The 26,770-nt window shown below is 40.1% G+C and overlaps 1 protein-coding gene across 4 annotated transcripts in view; it reads right to left on the bottom strand.

The window, feature by feature from the left end:
• Positions 1-26,770, bottom strand: part of DIP2B (DIP2 acetate--CoA ligase B (putative)) — a 215,231-nt gene that overhangs the window by 104,410 nt on the left and 84,051 nt on the right. For all 4 annotated transcript variants that reach the window (XM_028125652.2, XM_028125654.2, XM_028125653.2 and 1 more), the window contains exon 2: positions 8,959-9,030. In XM_028125652.2, the coding sequence (XP_027981453.1) occupies positions 8,959-9,030 (72 nt within the window). The remainder of the gene's footprint in view (positions 1-8,958; positions 9,031-26,770) is intronic.

The following is a 26,770-nucleotide window of genomic DNA, read 5'->3' as shown; positions in this document are numbered from 1 at the left end:
CTTAACGACTGAGCCACCCAGACACCCCTAGGCTATGCATATTATTAACCAATACTGTCCTTACTCAATTTCTACTACTTAATTTCTAAGTATTTTCTTCAACCTTGTGTTCTCTTGCACATATCTCCATTCTCCTGCTATATTGTTAAATTTCTTAAGTCTTATTTTAAAGATTTATTCAACATTTGAGGAAAGAAATCGAAAATACACAAAAATATGCAATCCAAGATAATTTCAACCCCAAATAAATTCCATACAGAAAATCATTCACTAGGGGCGCCTGTCTGGCTCAAGAGCATGCGACTCTTGAACTCAGGGTCGTGAATTCGAGCTCCACACTGGCTGTAAAGATTACTTACTTAAATAAAAATCCTTAAAAAAAAAAAAAAAATCACTGAATTTTTAGATAAGCATGTGCACATAACTGTTCTAGTAATACAATGCTGCAAGCAGTATTAATTTTTTTATTTCAAAAGAGATTAGTGAAAAATGCCACTTTTTTTTTTAAGATTTTATTTATTTGACAGAGAGAGAGAGACAGTGAGAGAGGGAACACAAGCAGGGGGAGGTGGGAGAGGGAGAAGCAGGCTCCCTGCCAAGCAGGGAGCCCGATGCAGGGCTTGATCTCAGGACTCTGGGATCAGGGCCTGAGCCCAAGGCAGACGCTTAACAACTGAGCCACCCAGGCGCCCCGGAAAAATGCCACTTTTAAACACTACCACCTTCACAGTGAAGCTTCTTGCAATTAAATGAATGAAATCCAGTAAAGTAAGAGAAAGAACTCAGAAGTTATCCTTCCAAAAGGAAGATTTAGAAAATTCTTACCAAAAGCATTAAAATAACTTTTATCTCATTTAATTCTATATCAGACATTAATATAATTTAGTAAGTTTTAAAACTTGCATTCCAATGCCCTTAAAAAAAATCAAACTAAATGGTTTCTTCAAAATCTACAGAGATACACAGGGTAAATATTCTAAGGGGTAATCTCTCCCTTTGCTACAGAACCTATACCGTATAGATTCTCCAGCCCTACAACCAACCCCATTTTGGTAAAGACATGAATAGATTCAAGATCAGAGGTAGGTAAAGTGATAAACACAAATAGAGAGAACTCCCCACTAAGAAACCCTCACTAACATATGTAACTACTATAGGATGGACTTTAGAAAGAAGGAAATTAAACTAAAAGAAAGGACTGAGATGTATGAAGAAATAGGGAGCAAAGAATAAATATTAAGTACCATTAGCTACATAACAATAATTGATAATGGAAGGAGTATGTAAACAAGGTCATATTAAAATGTAAGATGGAGAGTAACAGTAGTCGATATTGAAGCATTTTTAAAGTACTTGTATTGTTTGGGAGGAGAATTAAGATGTCTAATAACTCTAGACAGTTTAGATTGTTTAAAAAGCCTTAGGATAAAAAACACCACAGGGACAAAGACAGTTACTCATGATAAGGAACAATTTACAAAGAAAGACATAGTAATTATTACTTCATGTATACCTAGTAACATCATTTTTTAAAGATTTTATTTATTCATTTGAGAGAGAGAGAGAGAGCATGAGAGAGCACAAGCCAGGGGGAGAGGCAGAGGGAGAAGGAGAAGTAGATGCCCCGCTGAACAGGGAGCCTGACTCCGGGCTGGATCCCAGGACCCTGAGACCATGACCTGAGCTGAAGGCAGACATTTAACTGACTAAGCCACCCAGGCGCCCCTAACATCATTTTTTTTTAACTTTGTAAACTTATTTATTTATATTTTATTGTATTTTTATCATTTTATTTTACTTTTTTCCTCACAATAAGTGTGCTCTTTAATCCACATCCCTTACTTCTCCCATCCCCCACCCACCACCCCGCTGGTAACCATCAGTTTGTTCTCTATAGTTCAAAGCCTGTTTCTTGCTTTGTGTGTTTTTTTTTCCTTTGCTCATTTGTTTTGTTTCTTAAATTCCACACGAGTGAGATCATATGGTATTTGTCTTTCTCAGACTTATTTCACTGAGTAGTATACTCTCTAGCTCCATCCATGTTGTTGCAAATGGCAAGTTTTCATTCTTTTTATGGCTGAATGATATTCCTTTGTATATATATACACCACCTCTTCTTTATCCATTCATCTATCGCTGGACACTTGGGCTGCTTCCATAGTTTGGCTGTTGTAAATAATGCTGCAATAAACATAGGGGTGCATGTATCCCTTTGAATTAGTGTTTTTGCATATTTTGGGTAAATACCCAGTAGTGTGATTCCTGGATCCCAGGGTAGTTCTATTTTAGTTTTTTTGAGGAAACTCCATACTGTTGTCCACAATGGCTGCACCAATCTGCATTCCTACAAACAATGCAAGAGGGTTCCCCTTTCTCCACATCCTCTCCAACACCTGTTGTTTCCTGTGTTTTTGATTTTAGCCATTCTGACAGGTGTGAGGTGATAGCTCACTGTAGTTTTGATTTGCATTTCCCTGATGATGGGTGATACTGAGCATCTTTTCATGTGTCTGCTGGCCAGCTGGATATCTTCTTTAAAAATGTGTATTCATGCCTTCTGCCCATTTTTAATTGGATTATTTGGCTTTTGGGTATTGAGTTGTAGCAGTTCTTTATATATTCTGGATACTAAACCTTTATCAGATATGTCATTTGCAAATATCTTTCTCCCATTCAGTAGGTTACCTCTTAGTTTTGTCGACTGTTTTCTTCACTGTGCAAAAACTTTTTATTTTGATGTAGTCCCGTTTATTTTTGCTTTTATTTTCCTTGCCTCAGGAGACATATCCAGAAAAATACTGCTATGGCCAATGTCAGAGAGATTACTGTCTGTGCTCTCTTCAAGGATTTTTATGGTTTCAGCTCCCATTTAGGTCTTTAATCCATTTTGAATGTATTTTTATGTATGGTGAAAGAAAGTGGTCCAATTTCATTCTTTTGCATGTTGCTGTCCAGTTTTCCCAACACCACTGTTGAAGAGACTTTTTCCAAAGAAGACTTGTTCAAATTATATTTTCAGTTCTCATGTGTTGAAGATTAATTGACCATATAATTGTGGTTTTATTTCTGGGTTTTCTGTTCTATTCCTTTGATCTGTGTGTCTATTTTTATGCCAGTACTATACTGTCTTAATTACTACCGCTTTGTAATATAATTTGAAATCTGAACTGTGATACTTCCACAGTTTTTCTTTTTTGAGACTGCTTTGGCTACTCAAGGTCTTTGTGGTTCCATACAAATTTTAGGATTGTCTTCTAGTGTTGTGAAAAATGCTGTTGGTATTTTAAATAGGGATTGCATTAAATCTGTAGATTGCTTTAACAAAATTTTTTCTTCTAGCCCATGAGCATAGAATATCTTTCCATTTCTTTATATCGTCTTAAATTTCTTTCTTCAGTGTTTTACAGTTTTCAGAGTACAGGTCTTTTACTTCTTTGGTTAAATTTATTCCTAGATATTTTATTAGTTTTAGTGCAATTATAAATTTCACTTTCTGCTGCTCCATAATTAGTGTATAGAAATGCAACAGACTTGTATACATTGTATACACTGACTTTGTATCCTACTCCTTCATCAGTTCTAATAGTTTTTTGGTGGAGTCTTGAGGGTTTTCTATATATAGTATCATGTCATCTGTGAGCAGTTGAGTTTTACTTCTTCCTAACCAAATTAGATTCCTTTTATTTCTTGATGCTGTCCAATTGCTGTGGCTAGGACTTCCAGTATTAAGTTGACTAAAAGTGGTGAGAGTGGACATCCTTGACTTGTTCCTAGTAATATCACTTTAAAACATATAAAGCAAAACTTGACAGAACTACAAGGAAAACTGATAAACACATGGTCATGGTACAGATTTTTTTAATACATTTCTATCAGAAATGATAGATCAAATAATCAAAAAGTTACTAAGAATAGAAAAGATCTGAAAAACACAATTAACTACTTTGAATTAATGGGCCAAAACCATCCATTCAACAAGTAAAACACAAATAGATGAGTTACAGAAATTTACCAAATACTAGGCACGTCTTAACAAATAACAAAGACTTGATTTTATACAGGCATGTTTTCTGACCACAGTGAAATTAAGAAGGCAGAAGAAAATCTAAGCATCCAACTCAGAAAATTTAGAAAGAATACAAAAGAGTAAACAAAGAGTTTAAGGAAGGAAATACATGTAGAAGCTGAAAATAATAAACCAGAAAGTAAAGACATACTTAAAAAGGTTCAACAAATGGGGCGCCTGGGTGGCACAGTCGATTGGGCTTTGGACACTGGTTTCAGCTCAGGCCGTGATCTCAGGATCATCCATCAAGCCCCGCATCCAGCTCCACACTGAGTGCAGAGTCTGCTTAGACTCTCCCTCCCTCTCCCTCTGCTCCTCCTTCCCATGCTCGCTCTCCGTCAAAGAAATAAATAAATCTTCAAAAAAAAAAAAAAAAAGTTCAACAAAATCAAAAGCTTATTCTTTGATAAGACAAACTTCTGGAAAGACTCATCAAGAGAAAAAAGAGATACAAGTAGACAATGTAAACAAGCAGAGGCTTTAAAAATAAAGAAAACATTGCAAATAACTTAGTAAATTTGAAAATGTATACAAAACAGACGATTTCCTAGAAAAAAATTAAACTTGCCAAAAATGAAGAAACAGAAAACTGATGAAACTTGGTGACAGAAAAGAGATGGGCAATGAAGGACATGCAAATGATGATTGTTAAGTCTCTAACTTGTTGTGTTTTCAGACGTGGGTTCAACTTACTCAAAAGGAGAAAACTAGAAGAAAAGCACTAGAGCAGTCTGGATGTCACTGTGGTTGGATTTTGTCTTTCTGTTTTGCACGTGTGCATGTTGGTAGTGGTGGTAGGGATGGTGTATGCATATGTTGAAAGGAGGCTCCTTAAAGTCACGTAAACAGAAATGTTAAGTATGCAGTTGGATCTATGGGTCAGGAGCTTAGGACAGATTTGAGGTGAAGATACATATTTTGGAGTTACCTGTATTTAAATGATAATTAAAGCCACAGGTATGACTGAAATGGGGTAGGGCGATAGAGCATTGGTTCTCACAGTGTGGTGTCTGGATCAACAACCTTAACATCACCTGGGGATTTAACAGAAATGCAAATTCCCAGGCCCCACCCTGGCCTTCTTGAATCAGAAACCCTGAGAATGGGGTCCTTCAATTTGTATACTGACAAGCCCTCCAGTGACTGTGATGAAGGCTGCAATCTGTGAGGTACTGCTGGAGAGCGAGACATCAAGAGGACCTGGGGCCTTGCCTTGAGAACCCCAACATTTAACAGAGGAGAATGAGCCTGCAAGGATGACTAGGAGCAACAGAAAGCGGAGAGTAAGAAAATGGAGAGAGAGGGGCGCCTGGGTGGCTCAGTTGGTTAAGCGACTCCCTTCGGCTCAGGTCATGATCCTGGAGTCCCAGGATCGAGTCCCACATCGGGCTCCCAGCTCAGCAGGGAGTCTGCTTCTCCCTCTGACCCTCTTCCCTCTTGTGCTCTCTATCTCTCATTCTCTCTCTCTCAAATAAATAAAATAAAATAAAATAAAAGAAAATGGAGAGTTTCAAAAGGAGTGTTTCAAGAGGTAGAGTGGCAACTTCTTCTGTGCTGTCACTTAAAACAGTTCTAGAAGGGTCTGGAACAGGCTGAGAACTGAGCAGGAGTTGAGAAAATAGAGACAGTAAGTATAGACAGCTCAGAGTAGTTTGATCATAAAGGGGAAACAAAGAGGGTGAAGATGGAAGACGCTGACAAGGGAGGATTTTTTTAACAGAACAGTAACAAGCATGATGGACTGCTGTGGAAGAATCTAGCTGAGAAGGACAGAGTGAGTGTACAAGAGACAGGAACTGACAGCAACAGCAATGGCACATTTAAGGGGCGGGGCAGCTGTCTGCATCAGCAGGGGGAGCATCTTATTACTTATAATCTTTGGAATTGCTAGACAGAGTAATAATAAAAACAGACCAACTTTTTGTTGGCTTTATTACTGCTTTTATTTTTTAAGATTTTATTTATTTATTTGACAGGGAAAGAGAGAGTGAAAGCACACAAGCAGGGGGAGCAACAGAGGGAGAGGGATGTGCAGGCTCCCTACTGAGCAGGGAGCCCTATGCGGGGCTCCATCCCAGGACCCTGGGGATCATGACCCGAGCTGAAGACAGACGTTTAACAGACTGAGCCACCTAGACGCCTCCTATTATTGCTTTTTTATTTTTTTTTAAGATTTTATTTATTTATTTTACAGGGAGAGACACAGCGAGAGAGGGAACACAGGCAGGGGAGTGGGAGAGGGAGAAGCAGGCTCCCCACTGAGCAGGGAGCCCGATGTGGGGCTCGATCCCAGGGCCCTGGGATCATGACCTGAGCCGAAGGCAGACGCTTAATGACTGAGCCACCCAGGCGCCCCCTATTATTGCTTTTTTAATTGTTAACAGATACTGCACCCCTTATTGCCTAGGGCAGCAATATATATACCAGGGGCATCCCACTTCCACTGCCCTGTTCTTGGTGTCACTGGATGATAATATAAAGTTTCTGAAAACGGAAGAGGGAATGGGATCAAAGCATAAGTGGAATGACTGGCCTTGGATAAGGGGAACAGATTACCTTTTAACCAGAAGGAAGGAGGTAAACATGATGGGCACAGATGTGGCAAGTCTGCAGTTTGGTAGTAGGAAGCTGAAGGAGCTATCCTCAAATGGCTCCTATTTTCCCCATGAGGTCATCTGCAAGACCCTTCCTACTGTAAGAAGGCTATGTTCCATTCTCTTGGCCTACTGCAATTAAATGTCTGATTCGTACTCACTGAACAAACTTCCATGTGTGATTTGGCTCCCCCTGTAGGCCTACCCATGGGGCAAGAATGTGCTGATCACACAGATTTGAGTATGTCTCAGTGGTTTCTCATAGTAAACTGATAAACTTATATTTTTTTAAAGATTTTGTTTATTTGGGTGCCTGGGAGGCTCAGTTGGTTAAGCACCTGCCTTCGGCTCAGGTCACGATCCCAGGGTCCTGGGATGGAGTCCCGCATCGGGCTCCTGCTTCTCCTTCTCCCTCTGCCCTCCCTCTCCTCTCTCATGCTCTCTCTTTCTCAAATAAATAAAATCTTGAAAAGAAAGATTTTATTTATTTATATGAGACAGACAGAGAGAAAGAGCAGGAGTATGGAGGAGGTACAGAGGGAGAGGGAAAAACAGACTACCCGCTGAGCAGGGAGCCCAACGCGGGACTCGATCCCAGGATCCAGGGACTGTGACCTGAGCCAAAGGCTCAGGTAGGGTAAAACAGCGGGTAGTCTGTTTTGGTAATAGGAAGCTGAAGGAGATTCCTGAGTTCCTAGGCACCCCTCGTTTCCCTGGTATTTAGGATAGACCAAAATGGAAAACTTGCTCAAAAAACTTGCTCAACAGAGGCTTAACCTGACTGAGCCACCCAGGCGCCCTGATAAACTGATTTTTGGAACGTGATTTGGCTTCTACGTAGCCTGGCTACAGATAATAGATCATAGTCCTTTTTTATATTGAGTCCTATTTCTTGGTCCTATTTCTTACTGAGTTATTGTCTCGGGATCCAATTGCCTTTTTTTTTTTTTTTAAGATTTTATTTATTTATTTGACACAGAGAGATAAAGCACAAGTAGGCTGAGTGGCAGGCGGAGGGAGAGAGGGAGAAGCAGGCTCTCTACTGAGCAGGAAGCCAGACGTGGGGCTTGATCCCAAGACCCGGGGATCATGACCTGAGCCAAAGGCAGCCGCTTAACCAACTGAGCCACCCAAGGCGCCCCGAGATCCGACTGCTTTTGCACAAAGTCACTAAAGTAAATCTCTGACCCTACAGAGGTATGGGCCAGACCCACTTTTAAGCAGCCAGAGTACCCATCTTCTCTGTCATGGCTTGCTCAGCAAATGCTGGCTTTTCATTAGCTGTCACTGGCCCAATTTCTACCTCTTTTTTCTCAATTCCTTTTGACATCTGTCTGTTCATTAAGATATTTTAAATTGGCTGTCACTGCACTGACCTACTAGTTTTTGTAGGGAGGAATTTCCAAGAATAATATAGGAAATAAAACAAGGACTTCAGTGAAATATACTGATATGTCACCATTATTCATTTTCTTATTCTATTATTCATTCAGTATTTACAGACCATATACCCTGTGCAAGGCTTAATATTAGAACTATGGGGAATACAAAGTCCTCAAGGTATTTATAATCCAGAAATAAAAGCAATTAGCTCCACAAAGAACAGGCTTGAGGAAATGGGACTTTGATTGCAAGGGAGAAATTAGAAATAAAAATTCCTTATGTAAAAGTGATTAAAGCAGAAATAGGCTATCAAAGGAAATCCTCAAATCTGAGTAACTTTAAAAAAATATGATGACTTAGAGACAGACAGCCTTGCCCACAGGCAAAGGTTATAGCAAGCCCTCTGGAACGAAGCACACAATGACTCAGGACTTTCTGACATATAAAGAACCCACCAGTCTCTTTGCAGAAGGAATAAGGGATCAATAGAAAAGTTTATTAGGGTTCTTACCCCCAAATGCTCAGGTACTGCAATCCTTGAGTTGCCTTGTAATACTTCTCACTTATCTTTGCTGCCCTTGCTCCTCTCCACCACAGTTTGTGTTCAGACATAAATAAGATGCAGTTTTTCCATGACCTGGAATTTTCTGCCATTGAATCATATCAGCTATGCACATACACGCTACCACCCAAGCTCTGTGTAAATGATTTGATGACTTAGGTATTTTAAAAGTGCCTAGCACACAGCAGATGCTCAATTAAGATTCATTTCCTCCTTTCTTTCCTTCCGTTTTTCTCTCTCCCCTGGTGAGGAAGGGAGGGAAAAAACAGGAACCAACAAGACAGATCTTCTGTAAGATAGCATTCTTTGGGGTAAAAATACTGAAAAAGTTTAAACCACTTCTCATTGCCTACCTTGTGTCTGCGGAATGTAGGGAGACAGGAGTTTTGACCTTTTCTTTTCGTATCCCTTCTGTGTGATGTCCCCTAAAATAGCAAGAAACAGAAATAGGTTATGCATTATTCTTACTCTGTGGTTGTTCACTGTAAAAATAAAATTAATTACAGAGTGTTATAGAATTACCACATAGAGAGTAGGGGGGAAAATGTATAGCTCCTTGCCAAGGATTTTGCTATGTGTGATTTCCCACAGTCTTGGAGCTGACTTCTTAAGGAAAATTGTAGGGCTTGTCTCCACACCAATCTAGCATAGCAATATGCTGCATACCATGTCAGAGATTCCCGAGTTCCTAGGCACCCCTCGTTTCCCTGGTATTTAGGATAGACCAAAATGGAATGCTGCAAGGCTGGCGGACAAATGATTTCTCCAAAGTTTCAGTTTGACCACATGAATGCAACTGACACAGGAGGTACTCAACTATTTTGCTATATGGAACCACGTAAAATCAAAAGTCTAGTTCAGGGGAGAAGTCGAGGTTCAGGCACTGGGATGGGATACCTGAAAGGCTTTTCTGCATCCTAGTACCTATGCTTGAACCAGGGCTGTAATTCCCATATTCTCTCCCCTTGGTTCACTGGTTTGTATTATTTATGTACCTGGATGTCTTTTTCACAAGGTTAAACAAAAGTATACACAAAGGACAAAAAGTACACATGCAACAAATGCAATAAGAATAAACTGATTAACAGAGGAAAAAAATGTGTGGTGGAAATGCCAAGAACTACACTAGGTACTAAAGAAAAGGTAGCAAATGAATGGGTCGAGAGCAGGGTGAAAAGGAACAGGAAACACAGGAGAACAAAAGTTCATTCAAGGGAGAATGAGTAACTCAAAGCTGGGGGAATAAATATATATTGTGAGTTGATATGGTAAAGCATTGTTTTCTAAAAAAAGAATTTTTTTTTTAATTCAGAGAAAACTTTAAAGTCAAAATTTAGCATAAAAAGTAATTTATATATTAAAATTTACAACAGAGACTTGAAACCAAGGCTGGTGATTGTCAGTTGCTGTTAGCCTCAGCCTGGGACTGATGGAGTAGACAGTGGGGAGGTAGCAGAGCTCACTGAGGGCTTAAGCAGGGAGGTGACACTCGAAGACTGTGGAGTTCAGCAAGTTAGTTCACTCTTCCTGAGGAGAATGGAACCAAGGGTAGAGGCCAGAGAGACTACCTGTTACCCAGTGCTACCACAGTGATCTGGGCAAGTTAGTAGTAGCCTAAATTAAAGACAGTGGTAGAAGGGATAAGAAGAAGTGAACGGATTAAGAGAGACATTTGGGAGAAACACTGGACAGGATCTGGTGATTGGATGGATATGGGTGAGAACGTTTTTGGCAGACGGCGGTGCTATTCCGTGACAGAGAAATACAGTAAGAAGTGCAAGTTTGGTGGGTTGAAGAAGTTGAGTTTAGGAAAGGCCCAAGAGACACACAAAAGGACATGTCCATCCAACAGCTGGATATGTGGATCTTGAACTCAGGAAACAGAGATAATTTTGTGGGGCACCTGGGTGGCTCTGTCGTTAAGCGTCTGCCCTCGGCTCAGGTCATGATCCCAGGGTCCTGGGATCGAGCCCCGCATCGGGCTCCCTGCTCCGCGGGAAGCCTGCTTCTCCCTCTCCCTCTCCCCCTGCTTGTGTTCCCTCTCTCACTGTCTCTCTCTCTCTCTCTCTCTCTGTCAAATAAATAAAAAAATCTAAAATAAATAAATAAAGGCTATTAAAAAAAAGAGAGAGAGATAATTTTGGAACCATGATATAGCTGAAAAATAAACTGATACAATCTCTTTGAAGTAATTTGGCAATTTCTAGCAAAATTTTGATTCAGCAGCTGCATTTTTAGGAATTTATTCAATGATAATATTCACAATGGTGCACAAAAATCAAATAAGGATATTGCCTGACCTATTCTTTGTAATAAAAAAACTGGCAGGAGTCGAGATAGAGATTACAGACCATCTATGTCAGTGGCTTTCAGCTGGGAATGATGTTCCCAACGGGAGAACTGACGATGTCCGGAGAGATTTCTGTCACAACTGGAAGAAGGGGTACTACTGGCATCTAAGGGACAGAAGCCAGCGATGCTGCTAAGTATCCTGCAATGCACAGGACAGTCATACAGTGAAGAATTATCCAGTCCAAAATGTCAAAGTGTTAAGGATAAGAAACCCTGGTCTACATAATAATAGGTTGATATTCCAAATGTCTTGGCATAGGAAGATGTCTAAAATATACAAAGCGTAAAATGCAAGTTGCAGAACAGTAAGTATAACAGGATCTAATTTTGTAAAAAACAGAAATAGATACATTTCCATATCTATAGAAAATAGTCTGGAATATAATATATATACATTAAATTAATGTTTATCCTTTGAAAAATGGAATTATGAGGGTTTTCACTTGTTTTATATACTTTAACAGAGTTTGATTTAAGAAAACAAGACTGGATGATTTGCATAATCTCAAAAATAAAGACTTCTTTCAATTAAGGATGAATGGTTCTATAGATATGTATTTGTAAATAATAAGATGGTCACTGTGTGTGTGTATGTGTACACAGATTTTATTTATATATATATATATATATATATATAATCGGGAAAAAGGCAAAATACTAAACAGTTTACATAGTATATTCAATTTTTGGAATAACTGTTTTTATACACACACGTATGCATAGAGAAAATTTGGAGTTTTACACATCAAAATATTAACAGTGGTTAGCTATGGCTTGCAAGGTTATGGATTCGTTTTAGCTTCTTTTCCTTTTTGCTTGTCTGTATTTTCTCATTTTTCTACAACAAACATCCATTATTTCAAGAAACAATAAATAATTTAAAACTACAATCACAACTACTTACTAGACCGCACAAACTGAATCACAATGGCCCTTCATCTTTGCTTCTCTAGTGAAATAAGAGAAACCTGCAGTCCATTTTTTGGAAAAAGAAACCAAATCTTGTCAAATTAGCAAACTGAAGAGTTTAGGTAATCTCCAACATTACATACAACTAACCGAGATGTGGGAGCCTACCAAGGAAACCCCTCTTAAAAGGAGGAAATCAAGTCTTTTATTGCAAAAGAAACAATGGAGCATTCTCCTGTCCCATTTCCCACTCACAAGCTTCCCTATTTCTACTGTACACATACATCCCACTCCCCGAAGGGCACAAAGACCACTTCTGCAGCCTCAGAACACATCTTTTAGAATGAAAGGCCTTTTTAAGCTTTCTTCAGGGTTTAGAGTCTCAATTATTTACTGTCAGCAACTGATCGTGGGACAAACTGGTAGACCTAGTATCTTGGAAGTTAATCAACTAACCATCTCAGGTTTTGAAAAAAGTCAATCAATGGAGTCCAATTCAGCCACGACAATCAGCTCCATTAGATCCATAAATGAGCAAAGCCATTAAGGAGACCTAGAAGATGAACTGCAATGAGAATGTGAGGACTCTGCTGATGAGCCTTTAAAATGCCCTCCCCTTTTCTAAGACCATGCTCAAAAGTCACCTCCTCTGTGACACCTGCCACCCCTCTTCGTGACTTCTCAGTACCCCTTCACCTCTGCACACGCTATAACAGCATGTGACACATCACTGGTACTTTAATTATTTGTTTACACATCTGTGTCCCTACTAGACTGTGCACTTGAGGGCAGGGATTGTGTTGCGTTCACCTCTGTAGCCCGCCCACAGCCTGGCACAATAGACACTTGTTGAATGAGTGACAGAATGAATTTGTAAGGTGGAGGCAGTGAGAGAACAAATCAGAGACATGTATACTTGGGTGGAAAACTGGAAATGGGAGAAAGAGGGGGCTTTACTTTAGCAAGAGCTGAAAGGCCCAGGGAAAGAAATTTAGTGAACCAAGTTTACTGAAATTGGAGAGCTAGACTTCAAAGGTGACCAGAAAAGCTGAACCTGGCCTGCCTGAAGGGAGGAATATAGTCCATAAGATCACTGGGCATTAAAAGCTATAGGAACTGCACCAGATATCGATGTATCCCTTAGCGAGAGGGCAAGACCAGACCGAAGGAATTCAGTCAGCCCGCCTAACTGAATTTGTTATTCCATATCTCAGTCACTGTCCACCGACAGTCTGTGCTCTTATCATCCTCACCACCGCTAGTTAACCAGTGTTTGCTGCACTAAAGCAACATTTCCCAAACACCCAATTTTTGAGAATCACCTGAGGAACTTGTAAAAATACAAATTCCTGGGGCACCTGGGTGGCTCAATCAGTTAAGTGGCTGACTCTTGGTTTTGGTTTAGGTCATGATCTCTGGGTCCCGAGATGGAGCCCTGTGTTGGGCTCCCCGCTCAGCAGTGAGTCTGTTTTAGGATTCTCTCTCTCCCTCTTCCTCTTCCCCGAACTCTCTCTCTAAAAGAAACAGATAGGGGCGCCTGGGTGGCTCAGTTGTTAAGCATCTGCCTTCGGCTCAGGTCATGATCCCAGGGTCCTGGGATTGACCCCTCATTGGGCTCCCTGCTCCGCGGGGAGCCTGCTTCTCCCTCTCCCACTCCCCCTGCTTGTGTTCCCTCTCTCGCTGTGCCTCTCTCTGTCAAATAAATAAAATCTTTAAAAAAAAAAAAATCTCTAACATGTTTTTTAAAAATAAATAAATAAATAAATCTTAAAAAAAAAAAATTCCCAGCCCCTAGCGTGAAGATTCTGATTCACTAAGTCTGGATTAAGCCCAGCTCCTGTATTTCTAACCAGTGCCTCCCAATGAGTCTTTTAAAAATCAGGCAAGTTTGGATTGCCTGATACAGAATCATGTCTGCAGTGTGCTGGGCAGTTCTGACTTAATGTGAGGGGACAAGAGAAGAGGGGAAGAATGTTGTCTCAGTGGGGACACAGCCTCAAGAGAGAGCAGAAAGGGGGCTCACAGACGCTCAGGCACACCACAGGCATTCTTAGAACAAATTTTTTGCCATCTGGCATATAAAACAAAAAGGAGTGGGCGCCTGGGTGGCTCAGTTGGTTAAGCGACTGCCTTCAGCTCAGGTCATGATCCTGGAGTCCCGGGATCGAGTCCCACATCGGGCTCCCTGCTCAGCAGGGAGTCTGCTTCTCCCTCTGACCCTCTTCCCTCTCGTGCTCTCTATCTCTCAGTCTCTCTCAAATAAATAAATAAAATCTTTAAAAAAAAAAATAAAAAAATAAAACAAAAAGGAGTGCCATAACTATACCTGTATAAAATTTGCATTAAAATGGCACAGATCTAAGTTAAACCTGTTGTTCAAGTTTTTTGAGAACTACACAAATAAAGAAAGGATTAGCCTTCCCCTCCCACTAGGGTAACGTATTTCTCCACCGCCCACATAAGCATTTAGGAGAGCAGCCACTTCCGGGGGTCTGCAGCCTCCAGGCGTGTGGAGGCACCCAGCCTGTAAGAAGATACAGGGATCCACATGACTTAGACTGTCCAGTTGCTAGGCACTGCCACAATACTGAATAGCCAAAACCAGACGAACAGAAAGATCCATGTGTGAGGCGGAACCTAAAGGAAGTATGTTCCCAATTTCCCTCCTCGCCTACCCAGGGTCAATGAAAGCAGCTTGGCACAGGCAGCCAGGAATCATCTTTAAGCAGAGTGAAGAGGGGGCTGGGAAGAGGTGTGTGTGAGCCTGCTAGCCAACACAAGCCTTAGAGGTCAGCAGTGAGAGGAGGACTAGTCCTACAAACTGGTCGGCCGTTTGAATGTCTATTTACACTGATGAGGTGGCATGATGCTGTGGCTAGCACTTAAAGAGTCTGTGCTAGAAAGAACTACATCTGGAGCACAGCCTTGCCACTTCCTGGCTCGCTGACTCTAGACAAGTTTTACTTAACCTCTTGATAAGTCTCGGTTTCCATGTCTGTAAAATGGGTAACAGAAATAGCTGTCTTGCTAAGTTTTTATGGTGATTAAGACTATTTGGAATGGGGTCTGGGCTCTAGAAAGTACCAATATCAACAAACTTTTAGTGAAAGCCTACTGAGGCCTACCCTACTGGCCAGGTGGGGATTGGGGTGGGCAGCTACGTCGCAAAGAGAGAAGAGGAAGGTAAACAACATGACTCCATAACTTGAGTGCTGTGGGAGAGAGGCACAGCAAGTAACAGTACGGGACCCAGAGGAAGCACCATGAGCTCTGCCTGGGTAGAGAAAGGAAAGCTTTACAGAGCAGGTGACATTGTGGCCGGGGTTTGGCCTTGCATTCTAATATCAGAAATAGGACATATAAACTCCTAATGATGCAGTCACTCAGCGGTTTACTCATTTTCCTCTGCTGCTGACTGGCTGTGTGTGGATACAGCCATGTTTGAGGGTTCCTTTAGGATTTTACCTCCCAGAGAGAAGTAGGGCAACACTAAGTAATTTTCAGAGATGACCTTGTACGGCACCCTGAGCAATTAGGTGCTACCTAAACACAGGCTTAGGAAATTTTGGAGGGTCACCAAGTGGTATGTATGGATAATCTTGATGGACAGGGAGCAAGGATTACAGTTCCAGCCATAAACTCTTTCTGCTCCAATGGAAATAAAAAGGCATGTGCCACTGCAGCCCTGCCTTAAAGTCATACCTATTCAGTCAGGGGTGGCAACGGTTTGAGGGACTTTGGGATGTCACAAAAACATTTTTGAGCAATGAATGAATGACATGCAGAGTGTTAATGAAACAGTATCTATGTCTTTAAGAAGTTCCCAATCTGAACAAATAACTACAATAAAAGCGACAAGTGCTACACTAGAGATCATGTACAAAATTCTAAGGGAATAAAAAAAATAATGGTAATAAAAAATAATTACAATACTCCAAAAATAAATAAGTAAATAACAGCTCATCGAGGGCTTACTATATTTAACAGTCTCTGTTCCAAGAGCCTCACAACATCCCTTATAAGGTAATATTATTATCAGTCCCATTTTATAAGTGAGGCTACTGAGCGACAGTAAGTTTAAGCTACTTGTCAGTCATGCTTAGGATCTGAACACAGGCAGTCCTGACTCCAGGACCCCTCCTCCTAAATACTACCCTATATTCATTTTTCAGAAAGAAGCTCCAAATTTGGCCTCCAAAAGACTGGGAAGCTGTCACAGAAGTTGCTCTTGGGTTGGGTCCTGAAGGATGATGGTCAGGACTGTTCTCAAACCCACAGCTGTGGAAGAGAATAGCAGACCTGGAGCAACAGAAGGCTATAAAAGCTGTGAATTCAATCTCTGAAGAACAGACGCTGTCCCTACTGCTGCTCCTCCAGGCCCTGCTGACCGGGGGGACTCCACCATTGTGCCTCAACATGGGTGCTCCAGATACCTGAAGTTCAAGGCTGATTATTTATCTCATGGGTCAACAATTTTACTTCTTCCTTAATTAAATGCCTCTATATGACACAACCAGCATTCCAACTTCCCAAAATATTCGGGTATCAATTCATCTGATTTGCCTAAAAATCCCCTTCAATAAACAGAAAAGACATCCTCTCTACTACAGGACAAGAAACTGAGATGTGAAAAGATAAACGGCTTGCTTAAAGACACACAGCGAGACTAGAATCTGGGTCTCCGGCCTTTTCTTACTGTTCTTTGTCCATTGTTTATTTGTAGGTGGCCCCCAAATCAGATGCAATAAAAGTATAAAACTAATCTATTGTTCATAAAATGAACAACATGAGATAAACAATTTTTCTGACTCACTCCAAAATATAGATGACTTTCCAGAAGGCATTAAAAATCCACCCCCACCCCCCAAGCAGGACCCTGCATGAATTGTCTCTTTAATTATCTTTTAAATGAGCCAGCCAACTGTGGAAACTGGGTCCAACTGCAGTTAAAAAACAATCAGCAAAAAGTCATTATACTTCATTACTAAATATTCAGCTAACAGAGAATGCGGCCTTTCTTTTTTGTTAAGGAGTAATTAGGAGGGAAAGAAATGAGAAATAAGAAGAAAAACTTCTAGAGTTATCATCTTCCAATCTGTACCTGTATCTAATAACTCCTGTCCTCGACAGGTAAATCTTAAACCAGGAAGGTGGTACATGTTGGTTATGGCTGGAGATGGGGAGCTAGGACTGGGGTTATGGCCATTTATACATCAGAAATATAAAGAGACACATACAAAGAGTCAAAAATATAGCTGAGAATGTGAATGAGGTAGATCTCAGAAAAACTTAAAAAGGCAGAGGATTTGGATCCTATCCAGGAGATGCTGGCTAGAAGACCAAGAACAATTTTTATTATTAAATTTTAATCATGTTCTCCTTAAAACAATTCTATTCAATGAATTACATACATCAGCCACCCATCCTCCAAATATCCTCCTTCTAGAGGTGATAAAGACTCACAACAAATATGAATTTTTTTTCTAAAAGCACTGTTTTTATTTACACAGAGTCCTAACCACTTCAGCTGCAGGAGGAGTGGGAGAAGTTCACAGTCACACAGAACAATGGCCTTACCCCTTAAACCAGCTTACAGGGCGTTTTGACCTTTGTCTTTCCCTATTTTTCTTGCCATATCTGAACTAAAAGTGGCCAACAGGATTCTAAGGAATAAAAAACCTTGAATTATTTTTTAAAACTCCTTGTAGTTTCTTTCTACACATAGGTATAGAATTAAACCTATGTTGAAAGAGCAAAAGCTACAATATTTTCAGAGTTTAGCCAGAAATAAATCTCTGTTAAAATACTTCAATCTGTTCAAAGAAGTTAAGAATTTTTATTTTAATCTAATTTTTCTTTTGAAAACAAAAATCAGAGGTTCTAAAAGTTCAACTGGCAGCTTATAAAAGCTATAGTCTTCTTTTAACTCAAACTTGCTAATCTTACAAAAGATTTTCAAGGAAATTAACTTCAGGCCATTCAAATTTCCACTCTCAGTAGATGTCCTCTCACCTCGTTTAGGACAATAACTAGACGTTTTCCACGTCAAGAACTTGAGAATAAGCCCAGGATGCCTTCTTCCAAAACTCAAATCACAGAATTGTTTTGGCTGCACAGTTCTGTTTTCTAGGTCAAATATATATGACTTCTTACAGATGGTATTTCACCTAAGGCATCAAGCAAGTTCAAACAAATAAAAAGCAACAGAGTAAAATGCTTGAAACACACTGAGAAATTGAACTCTCAGCCTGACTACATCAGCAGGCAGCTGGCTCAATTAATCCATCTAATGCAAAAGGTATGTTCATTTGTCCATTAGAAAAACTATGTCTGCAAATAAGAAATTTGCTATACAAATGACCTGGATGTCGAAAGAGAGCAGGAAGAATCCCTGAGATGGTTCGGTCGGTAGGAAAAGCATGGGTTCTAGCATGAGGCAGGTCTGGGTTTGGACCCTGAGTCTGCCAATTTACTGGCTCCATGACAAGTTACTGAACACGTCGGCCTCAGTTTCATAATAGGTGAAACTGGAATAAGTCCTACCTTGAGTGCTTAAGATGAGTCTTAAATGAGAGAATAAATGCAAAAGTCCCTGGCACACAACACACATTTAACTAGTTTTAGTTGACACCACTCCAGCCCCAGCCCCACCCGTAAGTCCCAACAATAGCTTTAGCCTCAAAAGGGCTACCTAGAAAATTCGGGATTAGGTTTTCTTTAACAACAACAACAAAGAGGAGAGACTGCATTTCATGTCTCTAAAGACACATCAGGGTACTAGATCTTTAGCAATAAGAGCGAACAAAATTAGTTACTTTGGGTGCTAGTAGTCTAAAAGAAGGAAAACTGACATCAAAGAGGAGGTACAAATATCTAAACCAGAAATGAGCAGAGATTAGTTAAAATGAATATATGTAAATTTATGTAAATGAAATAGTGCCACTATGCACAAAACAGGATTCCATGCCTCTAACTATGGGTGTTGTGACAATTTAGGGCTGCAAATGCCGAGGGAAAAAAAAAAATCCCAGAAAAAGTAAGGGAGTAAAAAAAGGTAATATTTTTATAACTTCTCTACCTGACTGTTATCTTTATGTTTCCTCAGAAAAGTCAGGAAACTGTTCCTTTTGAGAACAGCTAGATATATTACTCTGCCTTTCTTCTGGTATCCATCAGAATAATTTTTAAAAACTAAGCATAAGTAATAACATCTACACCAATCACTGAATCTGAAGTAAACAGGTCATGTGCTTAGGCATTCCTTTTCAATGTTAATTTTCAAATTAACAACTGCTCAAAATCTAAGTATGTCATCTTGCAAGTGCAGAAATAAAGTGAAAATTTATAAACAGATGAAGAATTTTGTTGGTAGCCAATTCATACCGGAAACCAAAGGTACACAGGGAAAAGTGTAAGTAGGGAGAACACTGCCACTGCTAGAGTATGTGGATCACAAAATGAACAACTCGTCTGTGTCAGTGGCAAGGGCTTTTCCAGTGGGACAGAAAACAGATTATCTTTATGTGTATGGCACAGATTTATCATCTCAGATTCCAGGTGTTGGGAGACGGGTTTTCTTCCCTAGTTGCTCCAAACCAGCTCTCTGGGTCCTGGGCAAGCCACTGTACTTCTCTGGACCTCCCTTTCCTCATCTGTAGGAATGAGGATCCAATGAGCTCTACATCTAAGGCTGCTTCTGATCGTTTGCTGAATGCCACTTGCCTGGCATTATTATGTGTGGCAAGTCAGGACCAAAGGAAGATATCCAGTAGGCAATGAGATAGTTGAGCTCTAGGACAGACATACAGATGTTCAGCATCAGCGTAGGAGGTGGTAAGTGAAGGCTTGGGTGTGAATGATATCATCAGAAGGAATGCAGTGTGAGAAGAGATGGCAGCCAGGAAAGGAATCTGGGAGAAAACTAACATGTAAAGAATGAGCAGAGGAAAACTAGATGATACTGGGGCACAGCAGGGACACAGGAGAGAACGGGGAGGGGGGGGGGAATGGAGGAAGAGAGGAGAGGAAGAGGAAGGAGAGGAAAAGAGAGAAGATGACAACGAATAATGTACCATCACAGATGGAAAGTAAGGACTGAAAAACACCTGCAGGATTTGACAGCTAGATCAACAGGGGCCCAGATAAGAACAGTTTTAAAGGAACAGTGAAGGAAGAAGACAAAAATATTTATACTGAAAAATGGATAAGAGGTGAAGTGAGAATAATAGATTCTTTCTTTCAATATGTTTTGTTATAAAGTGAACGAGATATGGGACAGTCTCCACAGGAGGCTACAAAGTCAAGGGGAGTTAGTCTTTCTTTTTCTTAAAGAAGGACAAATTTATGTTACAGAGAAAGAGCTATTAGAAAGAGGTTGAAACACTGACTCAACCAACAAATACTAAGATCTTCTTACCTGCCAAAGCACTACTTTAGAGGTATGAGACAGAAGAGAACAGACACGGTCCTGAAACTGAATCATGGTCATGAAGTTTACAGTCTAGTCTCTTCCAGCACAGAGAAACATCCAAAAGCAATCATATAATTACTGAGTGAATTACAAGTGGGCTAAGGGCTTATAAAGAGGTCACGTCCAGGGGACTGAGAGACCTCCGACAGAGGCTGCTGCAGGCACAGTGCTTAGTACGACTGTGGGCAGGTTCAAGACCCGGTCCTGGCCTTGTCTGGGCAGCTGGGGAAGGCTGCTCTGAGGAAGTGACATTTAAGCTGAGACCTAAGAAAAACAGAGATGTCTGAATATTTTGAAAATGGAACAGGAGCTGGGGGCAGGGAGCTGTGGACCCACAGTGGTATGCTTCACATATCCCCTGTGAAGACCGTGAGTGGGGCGGGTCTGGGTGGGAGGGAGCACAGCTGAAAGCCAGTTCCATGCAGCAGGCGGGATGAGATGAGGCTCTGGAGGCAGTGGGAGCCCAGATCCTGCAGGGTGCTGGACACTATTTGAAGGATTTAGGATTTTACTCCAAGTAAGAGAGAAAGCCATTGAAGGCCTTGAAGCAGGGGAGGAACATGATCAAATATAGCAAAGGAACAAGGTACCTGACAAAGATGAACATTCCTGAAAAGATTAGAAGAAATAAGATCCAGAGCTGGGGGCATGGGCTCCCTCATGGGTTAGCTCCACGGCTTCTCAACCTATGCTAGGAATGTAGTATGTGTCCTCCATCTGTGAGTGCTTTATGGGTGTGGAAATGTTTATCCTCAGCCCTTCGGTCAGCCAGGCAGAGCTTACAGGAGCTGGAAACCCTGGGGCAGCCACCTCAAGTAGGCAAACAGCCTTTTTCATCCGGTTGTACTGAACAAATATTATCATTTTCTGTGTTTGTAAAGATGCATGAAAGACAGGAAGTATTACAGGACTTTAGTATCTTTCTCTAAGAAAGGAAGCAAGTTTTCGGTCCCAGTTTTCAGGTGACAAAGTGAGGCACAGGGAGATTGTGACCTGCACAAGGACACACACTGGGAGAGCCAGCTTCAAACCAGATGGTCTTGCTCCACAGTCCAAGCTCTTTAACCACTGCTGAAAGCTGCCTTTCTAAGGCTCTTTGTTGAGAAGGACCAGAGAGCTGGAAGAAAGGATTTTAGTAAAGACGCTGAGTTGCCACTAGAGGAATGGGAAGCACACGCTCCGAAGCCGATAGAGGCAACAGTCTGGGCTCTGCCGGTTGGTTGTTAGCCAACTGTGTCTGAAAAAGCTAGTTAACGTCTCTAAGCTTCAACTACCTCAACCGTAAAACAAAAACAATAGAACCTAATGTGTTGTTATGAGGATTAAAAAGATAATACAAGCAAAGTTCTTAGTTCCTGGCACAGAGTAAGGCCTCAATGGCATCTGAGGCTTTAATGGCAGAGGGAGTTAACTAAAGAAATGGAGAGTGTGCCAGGCACTGCTGAGGGCTCAGGGAGACAGAACAGAACTTTTAGTGGCACCAATTTCCAGTTTTGTGATTTTCCCCAGCAGTCCCTGCCAGATGGCTCCTTAGAGCTGGGGTTTAAGAGGAAAGGAGAATGAAAGGAAGGATGGATGATGGGATCCAGGCTAGCAAGTATTTATTGATCAATAACCAATTATTTGTTGAATAAATGATCTGCAGTACTATCAACCTAACTTCTATAACTTTTTTAAAGCTTCTGGGAGAAATACACTCAGGATCCATCTTGGGGTGGCAGAACACATTACCCTCAGGAAGAAATGACAGGATTCCAAACGGAGAGAGCTGAAAGGAATCAGGGAAGGGAAATCTGGAGGGTATATAAAGGCTCCCCGCTAGGACAGTTCTCCTTTCCTACTTCCCATACTTGCTTTTCTTTTCTCACTTTGGACCCATTAAAAACAAAACAAACAACAAAAAAACTATTAAAGACAAAAATCATGTAAATGTGATAAAGAATAGAGAAGACCGAAGATTAGTTTATGTTTGAGAAGAAACACTAAAAATTGAAATTTTCTTGGGCCTCATAATGGCCTGGGGGAAGAGCAGAGCCTGTCAATGAAAGGACTGTTACTGGTGCAGGGAGAAGCTTTGGGGGACGTGGTGGTGGAAGCTGGGGGGGCAGGGGACAGGTCTGTTGGAAGAGTGACCGAAGGGATGTATTACTAGGGAAAAGAGGCAGAGGGAGGAAGAGGAAATGAAGAAAACCATCACAGGCAGTGGCGAGGAAAAGGGAGTTCCTAAATCCAACAAGGTCCACCCTTGATCAAACATTCACAAAAGACAGCCAGATGTTACCGCTGGTTCCTCTTTTACCATGGTGAAATTTAAAATAACTAACCGGTGGTCACTATTTTTAAAGATTAAATAAAAACAACCCACACCCCTCAATGCAACCTCAGCAAAAGAATTCATGCTTGATGTTAATAATCCTCAGGAATAGAGGCTTTCTGAACAAGGGTAGAGAAACAAGCAAAAAGAATAAAAATGATTTTGCAGCTACATAATTTGCAGTAGAAAGCTGCAATAGCATTTCAGTAGTCTAAGAGCTGATATCCTTAGCAGGTAAAAAAGTAGAGTGAAAGAAAGAAATATGATGAACTGCTTAAGGATTCTTATACACAACTTGTCATTTTATAAAACACCTATCCACCAATGTTTAGGAGCTGTAACTTTTGGTTTGGCTGATAAAGTATGGAGAGTGTCTGTGTGTGTGTGTGTGTGTGTCTGTGTGTGTGTCTGTGTGTCTGTGTGTGTGTGTGTGTGTGTCTGTGTGTGTGTGTGTGTCTATTGTTCCCCCAGAGATATTTAAATCTCCAATATCATTACCAAAAAATCTACTTCTTTCCTGTAGTTTCACTTGAAGGGGGAAAAAAAAAACAATAACAAATTCCTTCTTAAAATAGCAAAGACAACAATGCGAGGAATAATACTTCAGAGTTTGAACAGATATTTCCTGTACTTCACTCAATGTACTAATCACAATCAAAATTAGGAATTAAAGGGAAAAAAACACCACAACTGCTACATACCCTCAATAACAACAAAAAACCAAGTACACCATTCTTTGTCCACACTTGCCCCTCAAACAAGATACCACCTCACGTATGAATAGAGTATTACAAAAAATAAACTCTGAATGCTGTCAATATATGAAATGTAAATATTAAGCAGGATAAACGTTCCTCATGACAGTGGTGGTAGTCACAAGAAAAGCCATTATTCCACAATAAATGCTAGAAATAATCAAATGCTGGTGTTCAATTATGTTTAAGTGCTATAGCTATAGACTTGGAATTTTTAAAAAATGTATTAAAATTCTTGCATTACAAATACTGTCATTATGAATTTAAAATACAATTTCCTTATTCCCTATCCCATTTGAAATGTGATTTTGTAATAGTTATTTTCAGAATGAAGATTTTTTTCAGAATGTAATTATGTTTTAAAAGAACATGAAAGATGAGGAAACATCATTATAAAAGCCAAGTATAAAAGAAAAAAAAGCCAAGCATAAGCAATTTGTGTGCCAAGGGGTTAAAGACAAGTGCCGCCATCATCTCTTCTTTTGTCTTACATAATAGAATTTTTAGCTGGGCAAAACAACTACTGGATAAAGACCACATTCCCCAGTCCCCTCATAGTTAGGTGTGGTCAAATAACTAAGTTCTGGCCAATGTGGTATGGACAGAAAATATGTGTTACAGCACGGCCTTTCCTTTTCTCCCTTCCTGATGGCTGACTGGGATTTTGGTAATCAGCCATCTCGGACCATGCACTGACAGACAAACCCAAGGATGGTGAAGGAACAAGACAGAAAAAGCCTGAAGCCCAATGACCTCATAAAGCAAAGTTGCCATGCTAGTACAGACCATTACATGACATGGAAACCAATCTCTATCTTGTCAAGTATCTGTTATTTGGGATCTCTGTTACATATAGTCAAATCCATAATCCAACAAACACATAATAAATGAGATGATTTCCAGTCAGTGGCAGCAAATAATTGCTATTTGATGTCCTCACCACAACCATAAGCCATGGTACTCAAATTTTTAAAAAGTTAATTTAACTGTTATATCGGTGATATATGCCCTTACAAACTTTTCAGTGTTACTCCCCTTGATAAATCTTTTTCACACCATCTTATATCATGAGATTTTGATCTATGCTAAATTCTTTCAAAATAAATCTGGTTTACTTATTTGAAATCACAACACTGCACAGCAACTCTTAAACTAATATATAAAATTATCTAAGTACACACATTAAAAGTCGGACTGGGTTCATCAATACATTGTATCAGTGTTAACACTTCTGATAGATGCTGTTTCCACGAAAGGTTTTAGCACAATTAAAATGGCACTTCTGCATTGTACTTGTTTATTTTTATTCTTGAAATTAAAACAGCAAGCACTTGATATGCTGAGTTCCCCATCAAAATGTTATCTAAATAAACTATCAGTTAAAAATAGAAAAAAATTTGTGTGAACACAATTCCAATTACTAATTTGCCAATTGTTGAAGAACTACAGCCTGGAAATAAGCAAGCTGTGTGAGGAATGATGCTTCTCCTGTTTTCAGACTAAAAGCTTGCTGCACCAGAGCCACTAGTAATTCCAGGAAATTCTCCCAAGCTTCAATCAGAACAACCCTGTTTTTACCGATTACCTTTGATCATGCTTTAGCATAAGACTGTTTTTGAACTTGGGGCACCTGGGTGGCTCAATCAGTTAAGCATCTGACTCTTGAATTCAACTCAGGTCATGTTCTCAGGGTTGTGAGATGGAGCCTCAGGTCTGCTCCACGCTAGCATGGAGCCTGCTTAAGATTCTCTCTCCCTCTCTCTCTAAAAAAAGAGTAAAAAGACAAGGGGAAAAAAAAGACCGTGTTTCAACAAAGACCTTCGCCTTAGTTAAAAGATTTTAAAACTACTGTATATGTAACTAATAGTCCTAGAGAATAGTCTTCTTTTCAGTAGCTGAAAAGAAATGCTGTCAGGTAAAGGAAAGGAAGAAAGATAAATCACTGGGGAGCATCCTGGCTGGCTCAGTCCGTAAAGCATACAACTCTTGATCTCAGGGTTTTAAGTGGCATAGAGTTTACTTTAAAAGAAAAACAAACAAAAAACAAAAAGATAAATCATTGGAAAGAATTGATTTGACGAAAAGAGGTAATGAGATTATCCTAAAAAAATTTTTTTAAGATCTTATTTATTTATTTGTCAGAGAGAGACCACGAGCGGCAGGCAGAGGGAGAAGCAGGCTCCCCGCTGAACAAGGAGCCCAATATAGGACTCAATCCCTGGGATCATTACCTGAGCAGAAGACAGACACTTAACTGAATGAGCCACCCAGGCATCCCTTAAAAAAATTTTTTTTTATTTAAAAATTCCTGGGTCTTCTGTATCTGTGTGATCCTCTAGAAGTCAGACAGATCTAAGTACTGAGCCTGGTTCATCACTTACCAGCTGTCTCTTTTAACAAGTTACTTAAGGTTGTGGATCCTTGTTTTTTCCATCTACAAAATGTAGAAAGCCACACTATTTCACAGGACTGTTAAAGATTAAGTGAGATAATGTAAGTAAAGCTCCTAGCAGAGTGCTTAATCCAGAGCAGACACTCAATAACTGTTAGTTTCCCTCTCCACCCACTCTGCCCCTATCACCAACCATCAAAATCTCTGAATGAATTACAAATGAAAGGGTTCTGATGTGGGTTGAATACCTTTTTGCAATGGGTGATACTTAATGTCGAAGATCGGAAACACTTCTCTGGAGAAAAACATGCATTCACACAAAAATTTGTACAAGCATGTTTATAGCAGCATTATTTATAACCAAAAAGTAGAAACAACCCAAATGTTCATCAGCTGATGAATGGATAAACCAAATGTGATATATCCATACGAGGTAACATTTTTTAGCCATAAAAAGGAATGAAGTACTGATACATGCTACAACATGGATGAACCCTGAAAGCAATATTCTAAGTGAAAGAAGTCATTCACAGAAGACCATATTCTGTATGATTCAATTTATGTGAACTGTCCAGAATAGGGGGAGGATGGGAAGTGACTGCTAACGGGTATGGGGTTTCTTTGGGGGTAATGAAAATATTCTAAAATTAGACTGTATCGGTAGCTGCACAACACTGTGAATTTACCAAAAAACACTGAATTGTATACTTAAACGGGTATGTGAACGATACCTCAAAAGCTTTAAAAAAATAGGAAATGCTAATTCAAAACAATATATGCACCCCTACGTTTACTGCAGCATTATTTATAATAGTCAAGACATGGAAGCAATCTAAGTGTCCATTGATAAATGAATAAAGAAGATGTGATATATACATATGTGTATGCATATATGTGATATATGTATGTATGCACAAAACAGAATATTACTCAGCCATAAAAAAAGAATGAGACCTTGCCATTTGCAGTAACA

Source organism: Eumetopias jubatus, unplaced genomic scaffold (genome assembly GCF_037043125.1).
Source record: "Eumetopias jubatus isolate StellerSeaLion01/CBP00866 unplaced genomic scaffold, mEumJub1_p1.0 scaffold_8, whole genome shotgun sequence".
In the NCBI taxonomy this organism is placed as follows: Eukaryota; Metazoa; Chordata; class Mammalia; order Carnivora; family Otariidae; genus Eumetopias; species Eumetopias jubatus.
Note: the sequence above shows the minus strand (reverse complement) of the source record. Positions and strands in the feature narration are given on the sequence as shown.